The sequence below is a fragment of the Anolis carolinensis genome, chromosome 1 (assembly GCF_035594765.1).
Source record: "Anolis carolinensis isolate JA03-04 chromosome 1, rAnoCar3.1.pri, whole genome shotgun sequence".
Classification (NCBI taxonomy): Eukaryota; Metazoa; Chordata; class Lepidosauria; order Squamata; family Dactyloidae; genus Anolis; species Anolis carolinensis.
Genome location: NC_085841.1, coordinates 230,946,192 through 230,969,877, shown reverse-complemented (window position 1 = coordinate 230,969,877; position 23,686 = coordinate 230,946,192). Strand labels below are relative to the sequence as shown.

The 23,686-nt window shown below is 36.7% G+C and overlaps 1 protein-coding gene across 5 annotated transcripts in view; it reads right to left on the bottom strand.

Annotated features, from left to right (window-relative positions):
- Positions 1–23,686, bottom strand: part of lrp1b (LDL receptor related protein 1B) — a 1,066,453-nt gene that overhangs the window by 218,440 nt on the left and 824,327 nt on the right. For all 5 annotated transcript variants that reach the window (XM_016994954.2, XM_062970961.1, XM_062971003.1 and 2 more), the window contains 7 exons: positions 22,683–22,847; positions 21,227–21,471; positions 13,654–13,785; positions 11,121–11,348; positions 9,987–10,161; positions 8,654–8,748; positions 3,853–4,002 (listed from right to left, as the gene is read on the bottom strand). In XM_016994954.2, coding sequence (XP_016850443.2) covers positions 3,853–4,002; positions 8,654–8,748; positions 9,987–10,161; positions 11,121–11,348; positions 13,654–13,785; positions 21,227–21,471; positions 22,683–22,847 — 1,190 coding nt within the window. The remainder of the gene's footprint in view (positions 1–3,852; positions 4,003–8,653; positions 8,749–9,986; positions 10,162–11,120; positions 11,349–13,653; positions 13,786–21,226; positions 21,472–22,682; positions 22,848–23,686) is intronic.

Genomic DNA, 23,686 nt, shown 5'->3' with positions numbered 1-23,686 from the left:
ACAATGCCTAAGGGCTAGGGCATCAATATGACTTGACATGTGTACTGGGATGACGATAGTCTTACTCTCCCAAATGAACCTCTACCTAGATGTGACATGACTGATGGGCTGTACATGACTTGTGGTGTGTGTGGCAGAGTACCCCAAAGACAGGAATATAATTGGCAAGCACCCCCAAATACAAAAAACACTTACCAGATATGACTATGGGCCTGCATTTATGCAGGGCCTGTTTCGCTTCATGTGAGGCCAGTGTGGTAACATCTTCTCATGATGATTTAACTGTTCTGAACCCTGCCCTTTACCACCTGGGCAGGGTCTGAAATCATGCTGTTCATTAAAAGTGACAGACCTAAACTGCAAGATGAATGGGCCACTGGAATGACCAATCACCTCCCCAATAACTTGAAATAGAGACTGACAAGAACCAGTTTATTTAAAATAGTGCTGGGATGGGAACATTTTGCTCATCTTAACAAACTCAGGCAAAAACAAATTCCTATAGCTCCTCCTTGCTTGTTGCTTTGCCATCAACTTTTGCTGTCCTGGTGATAGTTAATGTTGTCTGCATCCCAGTTTTCATCCTGCCATGCCTTCTTCTGCCCATAATTAATGAAACAGAGGCACCATCCACAATATTCAGACATATCCTTACAAAAATCAATTTTACATACAGAACTAATCTAATCCAGAAACAACCAACTTGATCACTGATCTTAACTATTCAACTAAGAGTATTACCTGCCATTCCTTAAAATTTACATCACCATTAGTTGTGAAAATAAAAACCAACTCATATTGTGTCCTAAAAGAAGCATTCCTGACACCAGACTAATTAAAGGGAGTTTGAAACAGATGGACCCGGATTGAAATTGCCCATGAATGAAACGTTTGCCACTTGAAAGGGTGGGGCACAGAGTTTCCAATTATAACTTCTAGATGCATTTGTTGTAATTTATGTGTAATTGTAGCATGTTGCTATCATAAAATATACTTCTTTTAAATTGGGTCCATTCTTTTGAAACACTCTGAAATGTGCATTATATCTGCACTCTCAATTTCACATCTTACCAATAGCCAACAGGAGAGTCTAACCCTAGGAAACATCAACAGAATCAATTAAAACCCACTCCCTTTAATGCTCGAATCATTTTTACCAAAATGTAAGCAACATGCAACATAGACACCAATCATTTTCCAGCCCCCCAAAATAAAACTAAGATAGGATTGGTTCTTATGGCAACCTTAAATTGGTATATGAAAAGTATGGTTTGCAGACCACATGCAGCCCCAATGGTATTTTTGAGATCCAAATTATTCCTACTCCTTGTTTTATTTATCCTGCATAATTCAAACAGGAAGAAAAGAATAGCTTCTTATTTTTCACAAGAATCATAGTCTCTTAAATATGTCTTCAAGATATTTATGACTTGGGGTATTCAAATGTCGTATTACAATATCTCCCAAGAATATAGTCACTAGGAATGTGCGATTCAGGAAAAAAATGGTTCTAAACTCTCTTCAAAAGTAGGGGGTGCTGGCACTTCATTTCTAAAGTCATTTCCAAATTTTGTAGGCAAAAAGTTCAAAACTTTTAGAAACTTCCGAATATCCATAATTAATTCGTTAATGGCAGACGTGCATGTGCAATAGCAAAAAACAGCATGGGGGAACTTTAGGGGATTCTCCCACCCTCATTGAGCTATCCTAATGAAACTTGCAACAGTGGTAGAGCACATTTACCACTGTTAGCTCACCAAATTTCAGAACGTTTCCCTTATCCTCTGAGTTTTGGCGAATTTTCATAGCTTTTATAAAAAACATTTTTTAATAATTACAGAAATCTGTTCCTGGTTTGAAAGTGTTATTTCCTGTTTCACTGGGTTGGCTTTACTTTGAAAGTCATTGTTCTACTTCAGAAACTTTGTTTTTGTGCCTGAAACTTTGTTAAATTGGTGGACACTCAGCAAACCATAATGCGCTATTTATAGTATGATGTCCCTTGTGCAAAGACAAAGTTTTGGCAGTGTAATAAAGTTTTGCCATGTTTTTGTGACAGAACCAATTAGGAAATGAAATTTATCAACCAGGAACAGAAATCATAGCACACCAGAGAGGGTTTTTGGAAATGATGAGACACGCAGTGCTTTGAGGAGGCTTAGGCCAAACAAACAAACAAACCCAAACAGGCAGAGAGGGCTTGAGCCCAGAGAAGGATTCAAAGCTATGTAACATCGCTGGGCTCCCCAGACTAAGGGAGTACAGCAGAGAGGGTTTTTTGGAATGATGGGACACGCAGTGCTTTGAGCAGAACAAAGGCATCAGATTTTTAAAACAAAACAATCCATTTCCCCTCCCCAAACTTCCAACCCCCACTTTTGTCTCAAAAAATAAATGCTTCTTCTTTTACTCCTTTATTTTATATTTTTAAAACAAAAAACAACCCCTTTCCCACCCCACGCCAAAAAATGCCTTCTCTTTAAAGAGTCGACTCCTTTTTTTCAATGGCTGTCAGTGCCTCTAGGTCTCCCTGCAACAACAACAGACCAGCCAGGCAGGCACAGGCAACAAAAGACCAACCACCCTCCTCGCTCCAACTTCCAAGCCAGAATGAGCCTCATGGCATGCAGCAGACGCTTTTGAAGGAGGACGTCCAAACCCCACCCCTTACATGAATGTCCACATCGATTGGGCAGGGAGGCAAGCCCAGGCTAGGCTGCTCTCCCCGCAAACAAGTTTGGTTGCTTCAAAAATGCTTTCTCATATATCCAATCTAAATTACAAGCCCATTAAATGAATGGGCTTCGACGCTTGAGGGTTAATTCCAAAGCGCTAATGCGTGTCTGAACCCCATTCACAAATCAGAATAGATACGATTTTATTCCGATTTATGAAGATTCCGAGGAATTCACCCATGCCTAACCGTCACTGTGGGTCCAAATAAGAGAACAAACAATCTCTATTTCTTAAAATCCTAAGCCCATTTTAACCATGGCTAAGGTATTAGAGACATTCTTCAGGTTCAAACATTTCTTCCCTCAGCTCACTACAACTATTATATTAAAAAAAATCCCCCAAAAAGCAACAACCAGAGCTTCTACCATTGATATCTTAATTAGGATTAATGGATGAGCCATGTAACATCTGTATGAGCCATAAACTAATAATTATAGCAATTTACTTATGCATGATTTATTCTCTAAGAAGAAGATATAGAAAAATTTCAATACTAATCTAGAAATGGGTAACTGCATTGCACTTTGGTGCTAGGAGATAGCCATTTAGCTTTAATTACATAACTCCTCAAGTTTCTAGTGACACAGAATAACTGTATAATAAACATTGATAAGGGATTATGCATAAAATAAATTATTTTAAATTAACATAAAATGCAAAACAAAAATTCACAAAATAGATGCTGTATTATACATATACATACATACATACATACATACATACATACATACATACAGTATGACCTCCATATCCATGGAGAACACATTATAACCCCCCCCCCCCCTGTGGATACCTGAAACCACAGATAATTGCATATCTGTATTTTGACTATACTTGTGATGGAAACATAACATAGAATTCAACTTGAGGATGTAGAAAGGCACACAGGTACTTCTTGGAGAATCTTTTTGGAGTGTGGGTAAGTAAAATTATACTTATATAATTAAAATTATAAAATTGAATCAGTGAATAAGGAGGTTGTACTGTACGAAGAAACAACTGTATTATGGAAAAGGAAAAACTTTGACAAATTTCTCATAGGCTTCTATTATAGGCTTCTGTACCAGGAGAATAAAATGCTTGCTATCAAATATGCTTACTTAAATGTTTACTTACCCATAATGGTTAGGGCTGTAGCTTTTGTTAATTCTTCTTTCATTGAATCTATTACTTCAAAATTGCCACCATCCAAGTTGCATCGGTTAATAGTTCCATTTCCTGAACTGATCCAATAGAGCTTATTCTCTGGATAGTCTATAGATAAACCTGGAATAAATTTATAAAATGCATAGCTGCATCAATTTAATTTTATATAAACATCAGATTACATTTTATTGCTTACACAATAGAAAATAAATTTAAAAGCCATTTTAAAAGCATTACCTCTATTCTATTATGCTTTCATCACACTTTTTAAAAGGCAATCAAAATCCAATGTCAAGATGTAGCATTAAAATATATGCAGATGTAGATTGTCTTCATTTTAACTACAAATGAATAAAGGAGCATTTTCCAGAGAAAGTGAATGGTGTTCACATTATCTATAAAACCAGGAAAGTTTCTCCTTCACTTTCTCCTTCTCTCAGTAAAGACTTTGAAAAATTTCCCAAGTCTATTTTTGCATCCTGACTATCCATCTTCCACCCAATAAGCTCTAAGAGCTTTTTCAGCTTTCTTTCACAATGCCTGAGTGCAGAACAAGGAAAAAAGACTAACAAATACATTTCCCCATAAAGCCTTATGTCTGCTGTCTCACTTGTCTGTCACTGTAAACAGACACAATTTAAACATACTGCAAGTACAGCTGTCCCCTTCTCTTTGTCACAAACAACCATTACAAACAGGATAATCAGAATGGAATGGATTGAGATTTGCCTATTGGTGAATAAGATATGCCCTTTCTTTTATAAAGAAAATATAAATTCAGTGGAGGTTTACTCCTGAGACGGGTGTTTTTGCCTTCCTCTACATCCCATATTATACAAAGGGTCTTTTCTAAAAGACCCTTTTCCATTCTTCCCCTTTCTTCAAAACTGGACAGAGTTATACAGACTCAACTCCTTATAAGAGAACTATAAGGCAGACCAATGTCATAAATCTCTTTTTTATAGCCAACAAGGGCCCCCAGAGCAGATTACAAAGATTAACAGTGTGACAGCCCCAGAGTGAAAAGTTTCAAATTGAAGGCCTTAGGATATTTCAGGAGTACCTCAAACTGGTGAGGAGCACAATTTGGCCCCTTTCTAAGCTGTCCTTTCGACTTATTCACCTAAAATCTTTTAATCTTGGAATTGACTAACTATGCTCTTCTTCTAACTATGAAGAATTTGCAAAGATTTCTACATTTATTTTTGCATTTACTTAGTCAATTCATCTTGAAATCCATATTTATGCCCATACATGTGTGTAATTTGTTAACTACATGTTTGACAGTTTTAATACACATTTACAAAAATGGACAATATTTGCAATTATTACTGCTCTTGGAACCTAATGCACTGGGTTGGTTTTGCAGCAGGAAAAAAATCATATTTGGAAAAAAAATACATGCTAACCATTTTTAGGTTTGCCCCTGACATTAAGTCTAGTCATGTCCGACTCTGAGGGTTCATGCTAATCTCCATTTCTAAGCCGAAGACCTGGCATTGTCCGTATACACCTCCAAGGTCATGTGGCTGGCATGACTGCATGGAGCGCCGTTATCTTCCTGCCAGAGAGATACCTATTGATCTACTCACATTTGCATGTTCTCAAACTGCTAGGTTGGCAGAAGCTGGGGCTAACAGAGAGAGTTCACCCCACTCCCTGGGTTCAAACCGCTGACCTTTTGGTCAGCAAGTTCAGCAGCTCACTGGCAGCTCCTACCTGCAAATTTAGGATTTATTATTTGCATTTAAAGCCCAATTTTCCTCTAATAAATTGAAATTTGCATGTGTAGCTTTCCTGCACTATTTGTTCTCAGAACATCCTTTTGAGGTAGAATAGTGGAAAGATATAGAGTAGCCATGAGTACTCTGTTAACTTCATGGTTTTAGGAGCAGATTTGACCTTGGATCCCCTTTCCTAATCCAACAGTGCAACCATGTTTTTACTTTGTATCAAAAGAAAATTGATAGCTATCTATTGCTTAGTTTAATAAACCAGATTTGTGGTAATTCTTTGATCACAGTGACATTTTGTGGGTTAAATCAGTCTAAGAGAAGTTAAAAGCTTAATACAGTAGAGTCTCACTTATCCAAGCCTCGCTTATCCAAGCCTCTGGATAATCCAAGCCATTTTTGCAGTCAATGTTTTCAATATATCGTGATATTTTGGTGCTAAATTCGTAAATACAGTAATTACAACATAACATTACTGTGTATTGAACTACTTTTTCTGTCAAATTTGTTGTATAACATGATGTTTTGGTGCTTAATTTGTAAAATCATAACCTAATTTGATGTTTAATAGGCTTTTCCTTAATCCCTCCTCCTCCTTCTTCTTCTTCTTCTTCTTATTATTATTATTATTATTATTAAACTTTATTTGTACCCCGCTAGCATCTCCCGAAGGACTCGATGCGGCTTACAAAGGCCAAGGCCTCAACACGTAATATAACAATACAAAACAAAAGCAAATTAAAGGAATTAAAACAGTATAAACCACAAGCAATAACAATACGCTAAAACACAATAGAACTGGTATTATCCAAATTATTCGCTTATCCAAGCTTCTGCCGGCCCATTTAGCTTGGATAAGTGAGACTCTACTGTATAAGCACATTTCAGTCTATGGTCATCTCTGCTTGGATAAAACATAAAATATAGTTTGTCTTTGAAACTATTGCCTAAATCCAATTGCTAATCCCAGTAAGATCAAACCTACAGAATCAACAGAACTTATAAAATGTTGACTTACTCAGTGGTCTATTGCAGTTGATAATAGCAACTGGATTTAGGCCAAAGAAATCCTTTTTGGAGAATCCACGTTTATTTTTATTTGTATTAAAAGAGATTGCCCTTCAATTTAAGTGATGGCGTCAGACCCAAGAATTGGTGCAATATGGTGACAGCTTTATTAATAAAATAATCCACAATGTAAGTGGGCCTCTGTAAGTATTATCAGGTGCTGTATGTTACTATTACTATATTGTGTTTCTTCTGTTGTAAGCTGCCTTGAGTCCTTTTGGGGATAGGGGATGGGATATAATTAAAGATTATTATTATTAATAATATGGCAGTCAATGGGACATAAATTGGACCTGGGAACCCATTAAAGCAAGGTTTGCAACTCAGGATATAAGGTTTTGATCCCATTTGCTTGATCCCATTTCATGATTAGCGGCTCTCAAGTGATTCTACACTAGTTAGCACTCTTGCCTTGAGAAGCGGCCATTTCCTATTACCTCTTTAGCTGGTCAGTAATAACAGAGTAATAAGTGAATTCTTTCATCTTGTAGTTCCAACCAGAACTTTCTAAGAAGAACAAATAAAAACTGAGTGCCCATGCCCCACCAGCTGTAACAAAAAAGCAGAAACAATAAAGCCAAGAAGCTAGATAAAGGTAAACATTATGTAGCCTGATCTAGATGAAAAACAATGTCCAATAGTCAAACAAGGTATGGTAAACATTCTAAAAAAAGGCAACTGGAGAATCTCATAAAAAGGGGGTGGGTAGAGAAGCTATGACAGGCTTCATTGTCTTAAATATCCTAGCATAGTCACACCCAATACAAGTGACATGGCACACTCTGGCATGCCATCTGATCAAATGCATAGGGAGGGTAGAATGGTTAGGGGAGTGTGCCTGACATCAAATTGATACTGAGAAACTGATAACAAAATCACATTCTCTTTGTAAGTATGTTGGTACTTTGGTAAGCCACAGATATTCTTACCAAAGTTGTTCAAAGCATCAAGAAGCCAAAAATTAATGATTATGGGTATTGCTCTGTTATTATTGTTATATTCATGTATATCCCATCTTTTCCCAATAAACAGGAGTAAATTATTATTTACATGCAAGCTTAAAAAATAGCAAACCCATACATTCAAGCTGGGATCTGCAAAACTAAGTAAAGCTAGTTAAGAAAACTAGGAAGTTGGATTCTTCACACATCGCTGGAATCAATCAATAAATGTTTCTGTTGTATTATGATTTAAGTTTCAAGATATTACAAAATGCACTAGTTAGCCATTTAGATTGTATTAAAAATAAAATGACTTTATCTAGGAGGTCACTACACACACACACACACACCTCCTGACAATGGGGAAAATAACTACTGTTAAAGATTAACTACATGAAATGTTTGCACAACATGCATTATATGTGTGTGTGGACTTAACTTTTTTTTCAGAAAAAAATACAATTTTTCATACTCATATTTTAAAATGTTTTTACTATTTTAGATTCTTAAAATTATAGGAATAGCAAAGGAGGGTATTTGGTAGTTATCGTGCTCAATAGTACATTGCACTTAATTTAATTAAGTATTAAATGTGGCAAACATGAGACTATGCAAAAAGTAATAAATTATGTGATAAAAATGAATGTTATAATTTTATTTCCCAATGGGAAAAACATATCTAGTCTTGTTCCACACAGTAGGACTTGTAGCTATCAAAGATATAATTATGAATAATTCGCAACACTTAGTGCCACTCTAATAATATAATCTTCCTCTGTGGAATTGACAGTAACACTAGCTATAACAGCCTCAGTGTTTGTAAGCTTATTATTCATAAAACCAAATACCTGTGCATTGGCCTTCAAGGTGCATGATAACCTCTCAGCTTTCGCATTCCCAGAAAGGCAAAAAAGTGAATTAATTTTTCTTACCGCAATTTCAGACATTGCACCAAAATCTTTTCCTTAAAGAATATTTATAAAAAGAAGATGATTTTCTTAAAATGAATGCAATTATAGCAGTATTTACCAATGGGATCTTTTTGATTCTGAAACAGTATTTTGCTGTTGCTGCCATCCATATTTGCCATATTAATAGTGTTTCCATCTGTCCAGTAAAGTTTCCTTAACAATAAACCATCAAATAAAAATATTAAGAACACAGTTGCATTAAAATATGATGTTAAAAAATTACAGCATCCTATCAAATCTTATTTAGCTGAAGCCAAGTTGTAACTGAGTGCCACTTTAGTAGGAGGTATTTCCTGCTTCCTAAAAACTTTCAGACAGTCAGCACTTGGAACTACATCATTATTTACATGTTTTTTTTTATAAAAAAAATTCAATTTCATTTGCAAAAGATCAAATTAATTCCCTGAATGTGCACCACTTCTTTAAATATATATCACTATATCTATTCAGGCTCGCTGCTGCTGTGTTGTTGTTGTTGATGTGTACCTTTACGTTATTTCCAATTTAAGGTGACCATAAATGACCCTGGGCACTTCTACACTGAAGATATAATCCAGATCGGAATCAGTTTGGGAGGAACTGGTTTTGCTGCACAGGTGATGAGATTGCCATGCCTGGAACCAGCTTGAGGCCAGGAAGTGGATTACATTTGCCATGGAACCTGGCCTCAAATGGCTTGGCAAGGTCCCCCCTCCCATTTTCAGGAGACCTGTGAATCACCAAACCGAATGCATATGGAGTGGGGGGGGGGGGAGTGTCAGTCAAGAGCAGAGGCAATCAATTATCCTTCCCAGAGAGGTCAATTATCCTCCAGGTGTCCAGCTGTGCCCTTGGGATGGTTATTGGCATTTCTTGTTATGGGGCAGTTGTCTATAATGCGATTCACATTTTGCAGGGCCGATTTCACACTGAATCTGGGATACACTGGCATCTTCTGCAGCACATTTTTGACAGAACTTGGACTTCCTTGTTACTGTTTATAGTTTAATTAATATATGATAAAGTATCACTGCCTCTTTCAGATTCTGATGTATCATATAACTTGTGAAAAGTAATTCAACCTTTGTTGAAAAAAATGACTGGGAGACAGAGTTAAAAAAAATCATGGTGGTGTCTCCCCAATGAAGACAAAATGCCGACAACATGCTTAATGCATGGAGATCTCACTTGCAATGTCTTTCTCCACATTTTTGGAAAAGATTAATTCTTCATTATTCCAGCTGTCATACAATGTATTGTTTTCATGGAGTCCCTAGTTTCCATGAGAGACTAGTGAACCTCCATACTATCTCTATTCACTTGTTAGTAGTTCACTTGCAAAATCATATGCAAAACAATGCAAACTAGGTTTATAATGACATAACTAAACTGTGATAATAATGATACCTTACCCTTTTGCTGGGTGGACAGAAAGACACTGTGGTTTATCGATTCCATGTATAATTGAGGTTTTTAAAGAGCCATCTAAATGTGCAACATTAATTTGTGTTTCATCAAATTCTGAGCTAATCCAATATAAATTACGTGATAACCAATCAACTGCTAATCCTCGAATGCTTTGAATATCTGTAAAATGTAAAACAGAAAAAATTAAAGGGGTTTTATGTATTATTCTGTCCCAAATTATCTATCTTTAATTAAACTTTCTTTTAAAATGTGTATGTCTGCTTTTTCATTATTTAATACACTTTTATGAGTCTGAAATATATTTGATTTCCAGTTTGTTTTGTATATACAGCACCAAACTAACTTTGAAGTTATGAAGAAAAATATCCATTTTTCTGACTTTTGACAGGCAATATTTACACAATTTTCTGTCAAATGTGTACAATTGCTAAATTGCATGGTGAAAAAAGTAAATAATATAAAAACAGCTTTAAGCTGGGTCACCATTATGTGTAGCAAGAAGGTAGGGGGTAAGCATACATATGCTCTTTTTCTCTTTCATAATAACAGTAGTCAAAGAAAACAAGCAAATTATGAAATGTGGTTTCTATGAAGTGACTTATGGATTACTGCCACTCAACTGTAAACTGTGACTTTTACCTTTACATTTTGTTAGTGCTCGGGTCAGTCTTTGTTCTGTGTATTTTAATATCTGCATTTTAATAGTATATTTTATCTGTGTGTTTTAACTGTGTTGTACCCCAACTTGAACTGTGAAGGCAGGTAAGAAATCATCATCATCATCATCATCATCATCATCATCTGGAGAAGAATTGACAAAAGTACCTCCTACCACCACCCATGGAAGCACTGTGTTTGCAGAATTCATTATATAAATCCTTCAATTCAGCTCTCATCTTCTTCAAGCCAATACATGTTATAGTTTTATGAGTACCATTAAAATTCAAAATCCAAGTTGTTTTCAAATAACTACAAATCTTTTTCAAAGAACCAGTCAAATATGTGCTGCAATTTGGTGCAATTAATAGTTATTTTTATTAAACAGGATCATAACATTTGCTATCAAAGTTGACACCATTCCATGTAAAAGTTAGTAATATTAATGATTTCTGATGTACCTCTTGATATCACAGTTTCTAAACCAGTGCCATTAATGAAGGCCCTTTTTATTGTTTGTGTCTTCACATCAGTCCAGTATAAGCGTTCTTCTGCAGTATCAAAATCTACAACTGTTACATCATCGATATCAGGAACTGTGAAAGCTGTTATATAGTTGAAGTATGGATTCTCTATGTCAACACCTCTTATTTCTGAACGCCTTGCATAAAGAAGAAATTTTTTCATTTCTGTGAAAATGACAGGTGTTACTTCTTAGATTCAAATCAGTAGAATTTAATCATGAATACTTCTTTAACATGGTTGCTCTAATAAAAAAATTGCAATGTTCAGAGATATAAATATAGATAGATGCAGATATGTAACTTGAGTACACTTGTATTTATATGAAAATTGAAAAGCCAAGAAGCATATATAACCAGAGATAGCTTCCTTTGTCCCTTTATTTTACAGAAAATCATGCATGTTTTCTTTCAAACAACAACAAATCAGTAAGATATAATTTAAAATCTAAGGTACTTGAGCTGACAAATCCTGTTAAAAGATATAAAAGTGTACGCTAACAGTAAAATTTGAACTGATGCAAGAAACATGTTATTTCTGAAATGCATCAGCTATGAAAATAAGACTTATTGAATTAATCATTCTGCTGTTTAAATAAAGAAAACCATAGACCTCAATCTGTAAGAGCAGAGTACACATTTTAATATTGGGATCTCTTTGAGTTCTCTCATTTCTAATCAAAAAACAACATATAGGCACTTCACAATAATGTTTGTATAAAGGGTCTGGATTCAGGAAAGTAGAACTAAACACTCATTATTTGTAATTTCCCTCATTATTCTCCTCCACTGTGTTCTCCGGCATCTCTAGGAATTTGTTCAGGAAACCCAAGAGACCCTCTGGTATTGCACCAGTTGGGGTACAGGGAACTGCTATAAGCTGGAGGTATCAAAAGATGGGGCAGGGGAGGACAATTCCTTGCAGGAGCATAAATGTACGTAGACTCATCCAAAACTTGTTCAAATCCATGCAAGGGAAAAATAACAACAAACAGACAAATAATAAATAATATCTATGACAACAGCAACACCCCCAAAATGTGTGTGTGAATAAAAGAGTCATTACCTTTCTGAAATGATCCTACATGAAATGAACTGTGTCTGCAAGTTTAGGGACTCAGGGTGTTTCCAGACAGGGCTTAAGTCCCCACACTCGCCCCCAAAAAGGGCTTTCTCATTAGGGGTCCCCATGCCATCCTGGTAACTTCCAGGATGCCATGTGACCACCCAACCCCCCTCCCAAGCCTTAAAATTAAACAAAACTTACTCAGCCCCCATTTCACTACTACAGCAGTCCTCCTAGTGCATAGAAATTATGTGCTAGGAGATGGGGGCAGGAGCAAAATTGCTACCCCCCCCCCAGATCTCATGGCATGTCATTTCTATGTGCCAGGACTGCCAGAACAGCATAATGATGGCCTGGTAAGCTTTTGTTTAATTTTAAGGCTTTGGGGGGGGGGGTTGGGGAGGGGGTGCCATCTTGTTTCTCTAGGTTTTTGTAAGCTCAAAGAAGGGAGATGACCATGGGGACTGACTCCTGGGTACCCCATTGGACTCAGGCTTTTCAGGAAGGCCCAGGTCTAATGGGGTATCAAATTAATTTCAGACAAATTTACCTGCTTTGTTCTGAAATAATTTTCTTTTACCTGAGGCATCATATGGATGCCTCAGGTAAAAGCCTGACAGGTCCTGCATTTTTGGGCCTGTCTGGAGGTGCCCTAAGTGTCTTCAATGCAAGGGATTGTGTATAATTCACCAAAGCGAATAAGAAACCTACTTGTGTTTGTATCTGTACTATGAAGGTAAAGATTTAAGAAATGGGCATCAGACTGCTTTTAATGAATTTTATAAATAAAGTAATAGAAAATAATCAGAAATGAATCCCACTTTCTTTAACATATTCCGGTTATGTAATATTGATTTTGAGTTTTTATCCACCAAATGCCATTACATAATGCTAATAAATTATCACCACACATTTATTTTACTTTGAAACAGCTACAGAAGAAGAAACAGCAGACATTTCAGAATTATCTAAATTTCTGCATCTATATTGTTGTACTATATTTTGATTAAATTTCTTAGAACATGTCTGCTTTAAAAGCTAGCTATGAAGTCACCTGCAGAACAAAAAAGTAGGTTAAAAGTAAGACGTCTATGCACTTTTCCATTACTCTGTTCACTCTTTTATCATTTTCTGATCTTAACCTTACCACTGCCCAAACATTTTTTTTGTGCAAAGGTAAGTTTGCAAAACCAGGCTCTATGTTTACATTCAAAATGAAAAAAAAGAAATATTGTTTACACTCACAAAAAGAAAAAAAAGTAAACAAGGAAATAATTAACAAAGCTTGGCAAGTTGGATATATTTAACTGTGTGTTTGTTCAACAGGAGTCACCATCAAAAGAGATCAATAGAGACTCTTATAGGAACAAAGAGAAAAAAAAATAAAGAAATAGGTAGGAAACTTACCATAGCATGTCTTTCTGTCTGTAGACAGCTTCATGAGATGAGGGCATGCACATGCAGCACTTCTGTTGTGATTTATGAGACACATATGAGAGCATGGACCTCTACCATTGTTAGCAGCACAAGGATTGGGAGCTGGAATGACAAACATAAACTGAGATGCTTATTTTATGAATATGTTCATCATATCTACATATATGATGAAGGGAAGGGGGAAGAAAAGGCAAAAGGAAATATTCCCCTATATTCCAGTAATCATTTTTACCATCCAGCAGACAGAAAGAACAGCATGTGACATGGCATAAATACTTGTGAACTGAAAATCACAACATACTATCACACAGAAATAGTCTGCTAGATTTTTTTTCTATTTATTCAAACAGCTCTTTTCTAGCCATTATAATAGGATTTCAGGACAACTTACAGTACAGTATGAACAATTTTAAACACTTCCAGATTAAAACCATACATTCATTAAACAAGAGAAAAACACATTAAACATAGTAACAGTTGAAGAGACTTTAAAAGCTACAGTTTAAAATCATGTAAATGTACACTTTGAAATAAACTAGTCCCTGAGGGCTTTAATAAAAACCATGTTTTGACTTAGCACTATAAAGAAAGCAATGTTGGTGCCAACAACAGCTTAGAAGCTCTTCCGCATATGTTCCCACTTCAGTTTGATCCCACTGTTGGGACATAGAGTGGGAACTCTCCTGCAAACTTCAATACCCAAGTAGGTATATAAAGGATGATTCAAGAAGATGGACCTGATGTGAAATTGCTACTCACATTTGCATGTTTTTGGACTGCTAGGTTGGCAGAAGCTGGGGCTAACAGCAGGAGCTCACTCCGCTCCCCGGATTCGAACCACCAACCATTCTGTCAGCAAGTTCAGCAGCTCAGCGATTTAATCCACTGCATGACTGGGGGCTATACGACTGTGATATTATAGTATGGTTAAACATTCAGACATCCAGTTAATGGAGTCTGAAGCCTTTTTAATTGTCATTGCCTACATTGCCAGATACCCCTTGGTAAAGGAAATTAAGGGAGCTCCATCTACACTGCAATATAATGCAGTTCGAACTGGATTATATGGTCAATGTAGACTCAAATATATGAATCTAAACTGCCATATAATCCAGTTCAATCTGCATTATAATAGCAGTGTAGATGGGTTTGGGAAATAACACAAGAATATTAGGACATGTTTCATTCACTCATCCTCATTTCCCACCAGGGAGAGTGAAAGAGCAAGCTAGGTAGGAGCAAAAAAAACATAAGCATCTCTGGAGAGGAACTGACATTTTTGAGTGAAACATTGAGGCAAGGAGAGAGAGCATACTTTGGAAAGTGCCTTTTGGTAAGCAATCTTTTTAGAGATTTGATCTGGGCCAGTGACTCCCAGTGCCCACTGAAGTGTTAAAGAGTATCTCCAAGTACACTCAGGCAACATATCTCTAAATAAACTCAAACATTCAGACAAAAGAAATAAACACTGTAAACCTTTGGTGACTTCTTGCCCAATCGGACCTAATCCAAGTTAAGTGCACTACCACTCAAAGCTCTCACTGGCGAAGCAAGAAAAACAATGTGATTACGAAGGCTCAAGATGGTAGAGAAGCCGCCATGACACAACCTACACCCATGTTTTATCTTATCTGGGGGATATCTAGGTCAAATTTCAAATTCTCTGGGAGATATCTAGGTTAAATTCCTGGCCTCAAACCTTGTTGCTGAGGTAACTTTTTCCTCAGAAAGAGAAAATAAAGTCTGTGTTGAGATGCTTTCCGACTACCACTTCGAAGAAGAAGGAGGAGGAGGAGGAGGAGGAGGAGGAGGAGGAGGAGGAGGAGGAGGAGGAGGAAAGGGAGAGAGAGAGCGAGAGAGAGGAAGGAAGGAAGGAAGGAAGGAAGGAAGGAAGGAAGGAAGGAAGGAAGGAAGGAAGGAAGGAAGGAAATTAGGAAGACTATATACATGCCTCTACTTTTGAGCCAAAGAAAAAGAAAAATTCCAAATAAAATAAATTAAGGAGCATTTCTTTTTTTTTTCCCGAAAGGTTATTCATAAGAGTTTGCATATCATTTAGACAGAACAATAGCATTTCCTCCTTGTTACAATCTCCCAGAGCAAGCCCATCACTACATACTACAAATTATTAAAAGAATACACACAGACCTATTGAGTTTCAAACATGACAGTCTTACTTTTAAACCTTGTGTTATAAGGCCATAGTTGTAGTCAACTAGAACATCTTTTCCTAGACCTAATCATCTTTAGAGATAGATATTAAATTAATATTGAATAAAATAGATGCAGTCATTTAAACATATTTAGACTGCCTCTGATTTAGCGCCGGGTTCCCCGCGAACATTCAATCAATCTTTATTATGGTCCAAAGACCCGATTTGCTCAGTAGAGAAGATTCATATACGGGTAAGACCACTTAAAAGTTGGATGAGTGCAATGCTAGATGCATATGAATAAGGGTAAAATCACTGGAAATATATACAAGGCAAGTTTCAACCTGGGTCTAATACAAGAAATTGTCTAATTTTAGCTACCTCAGAGAGAAACTTGGCAACAGCCAAAGTCACATGGAGAAAATTGTCCCCTAGTAAAAACTTTACATGGAATTGGGCTGATCTACTGGGCAGGTTGCTCAGTAAGGGTTAATAATATGTAGACGAGCCTGCTTGTAAAAACTGCAGGACAATAAGATGTGTTACATACATTCAACATCCTGGGTATTACATGGGCAAAGTATTGCATTTATAGGACTCCCACAAATCTACCTTGAAGCACTTCAGATGGGAACACATTGCAGCTTGCCTTGGAGAATAGGCAGCAATATTCATGGAAAGGCCCCACATGGTGTATACTTAGGGCGCTTGGGGAACAAGAAACATATGAGCAAGAACACAGCTCATATGTTTCTCAGAGAAGGAAATGTCACACAGTCTTTAATAGATTTCAGTACGATGTCATAACCCAGATGAAATAAGAGGGATGAAGAAAGGCCAACAGAAGAGGGTTTTTTTAGACTTAAGCTTGAACCAGTTGCTAGTGTAATCATCCTGGGCAAGATGGTGAATCAGATCTGAGCCCAGTCTGAAAACACTGACTCTGAGCCAATATTTAAGGGCCCACCACCAAGCTCCTGTTGACAGGGGGATTTCCCCCAGATTCTAACGGCAAGGCACAGGATAGCACATATCTGGGGAATTGGGGCCTTAAGAACTGTGATTGGTGCTGGTCTATCTCAGGTGTTAAGCCAACAATCCAGTTGTTGGATGCATACAGCAACTGGATAACTGTCTTGGTGTTAAAAACCTTAATAGCCAATGGTATATACCAGCCCACTTTTGTAATGCTAAAATGTAAAATGGCTGATCAGCTTACTTGTGCTTTCAGAGAAACAGAAAATATGTGGGTGGACCCAAGACAGAGTGTGATGGAAAAGCAGCTCCAGATATTGAAAGTTTCTAACCTATTCTAAAATATGCCATCAAGGGACCATTGGTATGGGATTTTTTTTCAAAAACTGTAATTTTAGACTTTGATTTTTAGGTCATTCTGTGAGCAATAATTTAGGAATTTCCTTAATGGGTAATTTAGTCCTGCCCTGGAGCATGAGACGATAATGGCATCATCAGAACAGAGCAATAAGGCAGGGGTCCCCAAACTAAGGCCCGGGGGCCGGATGCGGCCCTCCAAGGTCATTTAGCTGGCCCCCGCCCTCAGTTTTATAATATAATATTTTTATATGAGTTTTAATAATATAATATATTGTATATACATATAATATTGATAATAATATTATGTTATACAATATAATACTAATAGTAATACCATATAATAATATTAATTATATGTTATATATTACATATTATATAATAGTATAGTGGTATAGTTCAATATAGTAATATATAATGCTAATATTGTGTTATGCTAATAATATAATATATTTTATGTACCCTTCGGGGTGAGAAGGGTGGGATATAAATGTAGTAAATAAATGCAGTAAATAAATAATTAATTTTAGACTTAGGCTCGGCCAAAGACTGAAATGACCTGAAGGTACACAACAACAACAATCCTAATTAACTTTCCATTGAAATCCTGATAGGTTTATGTTGGTTAAAATTGTTTTCATTTTTAAATATTGTAATGTTTTTTCATTGTTGTTGTTGTTGTTGTTGTTGTTACACTACAAATAAGACATGTGCAGTATGCATAGGAATTTTTTTTTGTTTTTTTCAAATGATAATTTGGCCCCTCAACAGTCTGAAGGATAGTAGACCGGCCCTCTGCTTCAAAAGTTTGGGGACCCCTGTAATAAGGGGACTCCCCTTGCTCCAAGCTTGGGCAACTGTCCATTGAGGTCTGATAAGATTTCTTCCAGATCATTGATTAATCTATTAATCAAGCTAGGGGCAAGGATGTAGCCTGTCTGACTCCTTTGGACATTAATATTTCTCCAGAAAGTTGTCCAAGGTTGCCACATCTCATCTGTACCTTACTGTTACTATACAGGGCCTTAATAAGATCTAGAAGTTTTTTTTATCATTCAAGGTCTTGTCCATAGTTTATTTCTAGAGATGAAGTCTAATGCTGATTTCAAATCTATGAAGGCCACAAACAGCTTACCCTGTAGCAGCTGAATATGTTTTTTGGCAAGATGAGAGAGCACTAAACAATGATCAATAGTTGAATAGTTCTTTCTAAAAACTGTCTGTGCCTTGGAGATAGTGTTGTTTGATTATAAGAAGGAAGGAAGTCTCATACACAGATAGTGTGCATAGAGTTCTTCCATGCAAACTACAGGTTGATTGGTCTGTAGTTTCCTGAATCACTAGGTGGCCCTGACTCATAAATTGGAATCACAATTCCAGCTAACATTTTGCCTGGGTTATTGATCTTAGTGAAAAGGGTGGCTAATAAAGGTGCCCACCAGTGTTGATTAGTTTTAGTGAGATCACTGGGGATATGATCAATGCCTGGGGCTTTACCATACTTCAACTGGTGAATTAAGTACAGAACAGTGTCAACAGACACTGGATCCTAAACAGGCAAGTCCAGAAAATTGACATCTTGGTCTTTCTCAGAATCTAGATTAAAGCAGCTAGTGGTGAAGATAGATCTAAAATCTTCCTATACCTGTGCTGGAATTACACAACTTAGAGCTCTATTGTGAGAAAGTAGGGTTCCTGATAAAAGCTGACAACAGGTTTTAGTGTTGTTGTTTGAAGAAGCATTCAGCAGTAGAGCCCAGGTGTTGTGTTCATGTTGCCATTTCTCCTGCCCTACAAGGAACTTGTATTTCCTTTTTAGTTGAAAGAGGGTAGGGGATGGATAACTGGATCCAGAATTCCTGTAGACAATGTAAGTATCTCTCCACAGCCACCTACACATCCACCACCAAGACACTACACTTGGAGGACCATCATCCTCAAGCTACGAGGGATCGCCTAAGTAAGTATCTCTTAAGGCTCTTTTTTCAGCTGGCACTTTTTGTCAAACCAGATAGGGTCCATGTTCCAGGGGATAACCCTTTTAAAGAGAATCCTCCTAGGGCCACTCACATCGATCAGCAAGTCTAATGAGGTTTAAATGACCCTCATGATCCCTTCTAATACACCCATTTGCTGTGGCTTTGGTTCTGGGGATCAACAGAGAAGAATCTGGATCTATGATACTGAGAGATGGAGTCTCTCAGTTTGCATAACAGCAGGTTTAAGGGATATGCTAACCCCGGAAGGATGGAGTTTGGAAGGGCATGAAATTCAAGCTCTCATAAGGATCCTGGGGGGGGGGGGGGGGGTAAAGCAGAAGTGACCCTAAGATCAGGTAGAATAGGGGAAGATATCTCTGGAGTACCATGATCAAGGATAATTTGGTCTGGAGAATCTGAGGTGTAGTTTTGCCTAACTTCTTTGGAGTGCACTTGAGAATGATGTGGGTTCAGCCAGTGTTCATGGGTGACCAGGGTTGGCAGAGGTTAAGAATTCCACCACTTGGGAGATTTTAGCTGGGGTAGATCAAAACTCACCAGCTTGCACTTTTGATTTAATGAAGAGACCTTTGAGGAACTGTCATGTAAGTGAGCCTCTGTTGACACCTTTATGGCTAATAAGGAGTCAGGTGTAGTCTTTGTAGTCCTGGGTTTTTTGGTTTTGTGATTCCACAGCTGGGCAAAAGAGACTGCAAGACTGCCTCTACATTGCAGAATTAATGCAGTTTGAGACCCTTTTAAACAGCCATGGCCCAGTGCTATGGAATCCTGAGATTTGTGGTTTGGTGAAGCACCTGCATTCTTTGGTGGAAAAGGTTAAAGAACTTGTAAAATTACAACTCCCAGAATATTGTTGTTGTTGTTGTTGTTGTTGTTATTATTATTATTATTATTATTATTATTATTATTATTATTATTTTGTTTTAGTCTTTTCCTTGGTCTTGATTCCAGAAGAAAGCCAACGTATGAATTAATAAGTGAATATAAAACAGAAGATCGAGATAGCTTTAAGATGGCACAACATGCTCTTAACAGTAAAGCCTTTCACAATCAATCATCAGTCATCCTTTTTCATGTGTTTCATTAAGGTATCTGTGCTTCTGAACAGCCTGTTTTATGGAAGAAATTACATAGTAGGACTAGAGGGTTAACATTTCTGGCCTATGCCTGCCCACTGAGCCATATACAAAGAGTGGACCCTATAATAAGAGAGTCATTTGCTTATTTGTATTCTTTTACAGGCACAGATGGCCCTGACTGACCTGCATTACCAGACAATCTTTTTCTTTCAGTTACAGCTTGCACAAAACAACAACATCCTCTTTCCTTTCTTTTTCTTTTTCTTTTTTGGCTATTACTTTCTGCTATACCTTTGAAAGCAGCTTGACTGACAAAATACAACAGGTGTCAGTTTTTCCAGCAGTGTATTTTCCCTTCTCCAAAAAACTGTGACTATTTCATTTCTGCCAATTAGGTATCTTTTAAAGACATCGAAATCATAACAGGAGAATTGGGGGAAAATAGAGGTCAGCTTCTCGCAATTCAGAAGGGTGACCGTTAAAGCACAACAGGGTCTACACCCAGGAGACTGGATGCCTTAAGTAGTGCCACAACCCAGAACTAATGAGTTATCCTTCACTTCTCCTGCCTTGATGTTTTTGGAGAGGAAAAAGTTGGCATAAACCTTTAAAAGAAACTCATACAACGGATGCTGCCTAACAAAAGAATCCTTTGATATTTTGTAGGTCAATTATAGTTTGTATAATAGACACAAGCTATTTTCATGCTAAATATCACACCCCTCAAAGAAGATTTTAAGAAATCACTTAGGCAATAATAATGTTATTCAGAAATTCCCAATTTATGCGAACAAGTACCACGAAGGAGGAAGCATTAAAAGAATTTAATGAGTTACATTTCCATGTCAATATAAGTCAAATTAATTAATCAATCATCATCATTATCATAGATATTTCAGTTCACATTGCTAACATTTAGTATCTAAACTAAATCCGAGAAACATTATAGCAAACAATTTTATCAGAAATATGAATTTACCTTGTGGTTGTCGGCTCGGGTGATAGATTTGCAGATCGAAAGGCTGTGCACTAGTTTTTTGTATCACACTAACATTTTGACCTGTCCACTTATTGGCTTTTGATAATGTGTTTGTTCTCCAGTCTGTCCAATATACTTCGCTTCCAAATAAAGACACGGCGAAGGGGTGAGAAAGATATTCATGTCCTCGAATAATTTCAATCATGCCAGTCCCATCATACAGTGCTGAATAAATAGCATCTGACCTGGAAGACAATTTAAACAAAAAACCCATTCACCACAATAGTTCTACAAATAAAACATGAAGGGGAAGTTGTGGTTAATTCAGATGCCTTATAACTTTACTCTGGAAATTTAAATAAATATAAAAATAATGTGATGTGATTTGAATGTTTGGGGAAGGGGTATCTTTCAGCATCAGAATTAATGATTTGCAAGCAAATGGTTTCTGGTCCAATCCCTGGAATATGTAAGAAGAAATGTGATAATACCGTCTCAAGAGCTGTCCCTAGTCATTAGAAACAATATGTTATTATGTGTCTTCAAATTATTTCTGACTTATGTCAACCCTGAGGAAACCTATCATGGAGTATTTTGGGCAAGATTTATCTGGAGGAAGGGACTTGCCTTTGATTTCCTGAGAGTGTGTCATATATAGGGCTTGCAAATATTGTAGGGGAAATGCACACACACACACAGAGGGATTTGCAAACGTTTCGGGGGAAATGCATATGTGCAATTAGTATCTATAATTATAGATCTATATTTAGCTCTGCGTTGTTTATATAATCATTAAATGTTTGTCTGTTACTATGTTGGAAGCCGGCCTGAGTCCCCATGGGGAGATAGGGTGGGATCCAAATGAAGATGATATTATTATTATTATTATTATTATTATTATTATTATTATTATTATTATTATTATTAGGTTATTGTTGATACCATATTGTTTTTGTTGCCCCTACTTTTCCACTTATAGAGCTAGTTTATTGCTTTTCTTTGAAATATGGTAAATATTCAAAAACATTTAACCTACCGATGCCTCGATTAATGAAATTTTATTGATATCTATTTTTATTTTGAAATTTTCCTATAACTGCTGCATTTCCCACCCTGAACTTATACTCGAGTCAATAAGTTATCCCAGTTTTTTGTATTAAAATTAGGTGCCTTGGCTTATATTCAGGTCTGCTTATACTCGGGTATATACGGTAGTCTAGATCCAGCCCAGCTTCTTGCTCATGGCTTCTAATTTCCCTTTAACCATCCAAATGATTTCATCCACAAGCAGAATTTCCTGAGTGTATACTGACACCATTACATTGGAACTAGATAGCTACTTCCAGAAATGTCACTCAAAAAATAAAATGCAATGCTAATGTTGCTATGACTGGGTACACAAAGGTACATAGGTGTATGCAAAGCATAAATCAAAATGTATTGTTTATTTATTTACCTAGCATCTGTCCACACTATTCGTTTTTCAAAATGATCAACAGTAAGGCCGTTGGGCCATGCTCCACTATCCATGTCTTTATATATAATCTTTCTTCTTGCTCCACTCATTGAAGCAGATTCAATGCGAGGAAAACTTGCATCCCAATCTGTCCAAAACAGGATTCTAGATGGCATAAAGAAGAAGAGGGAAAATAAATTTGCATTAGAAAGTCAAAGAAATTAAGAAAGAACATAAATAATATTGTTCAACAGAAGTTTTAAAAGATATATCATTATAATATAAACTTTGGATAAGCATTATATTTTAGAAGTATTTTTCCCATAAAAAAGCAGTGAAAACAATATCAATACTTAGTTCTTCAGCTTCAGATTAGCTATACTAAATTTGAATAAACTTACTTTGATTTGATTATGGAGATAAAGCTCACATTCAGGCAGTTATGCATACACATATGACAGGCACATACAGTTAATTTGTGTGGGGTTTTGCTGGTAAAGATAAACATGATCTAGAATGTAGTGAAAATGGCATTATCTGACAATCTTCACATTTATTTGGACTCTTAAGGTTGTATCTCTTTTATGATATGCTTAAAGATTTCCCATGGTTCCTGTGGCCCATATACTATTACACATATTTGTGGTATTCAGAGTCACTAGAAAACATGAAAACATATTATCTCAAGATCCCTTGTATCCCAGACACATATGAAATATGGGGATCTTCTACTTCCTGCTTATCTGAATCAGTTTAGGAAAAGTATAAGACATAGCCATATTTGGAATCTTGAATACAGACAGAGTCTGCCCAAAGCTCTGAAGATCCCAGGAAGATCCCCCCCCCCCCATATAAGATACTAAAACATATGTACATAAATGGGGGGAAATCGTAGAGTTAAGAAACAGCTACAGCCCTGGCTGCTTCAAAAATGTTTTGATTTGCTAGAGCTTTGCTAGCTTACTCAACAAAGTTATTCCAAACTTACAGGAAGGGGGCGGGGT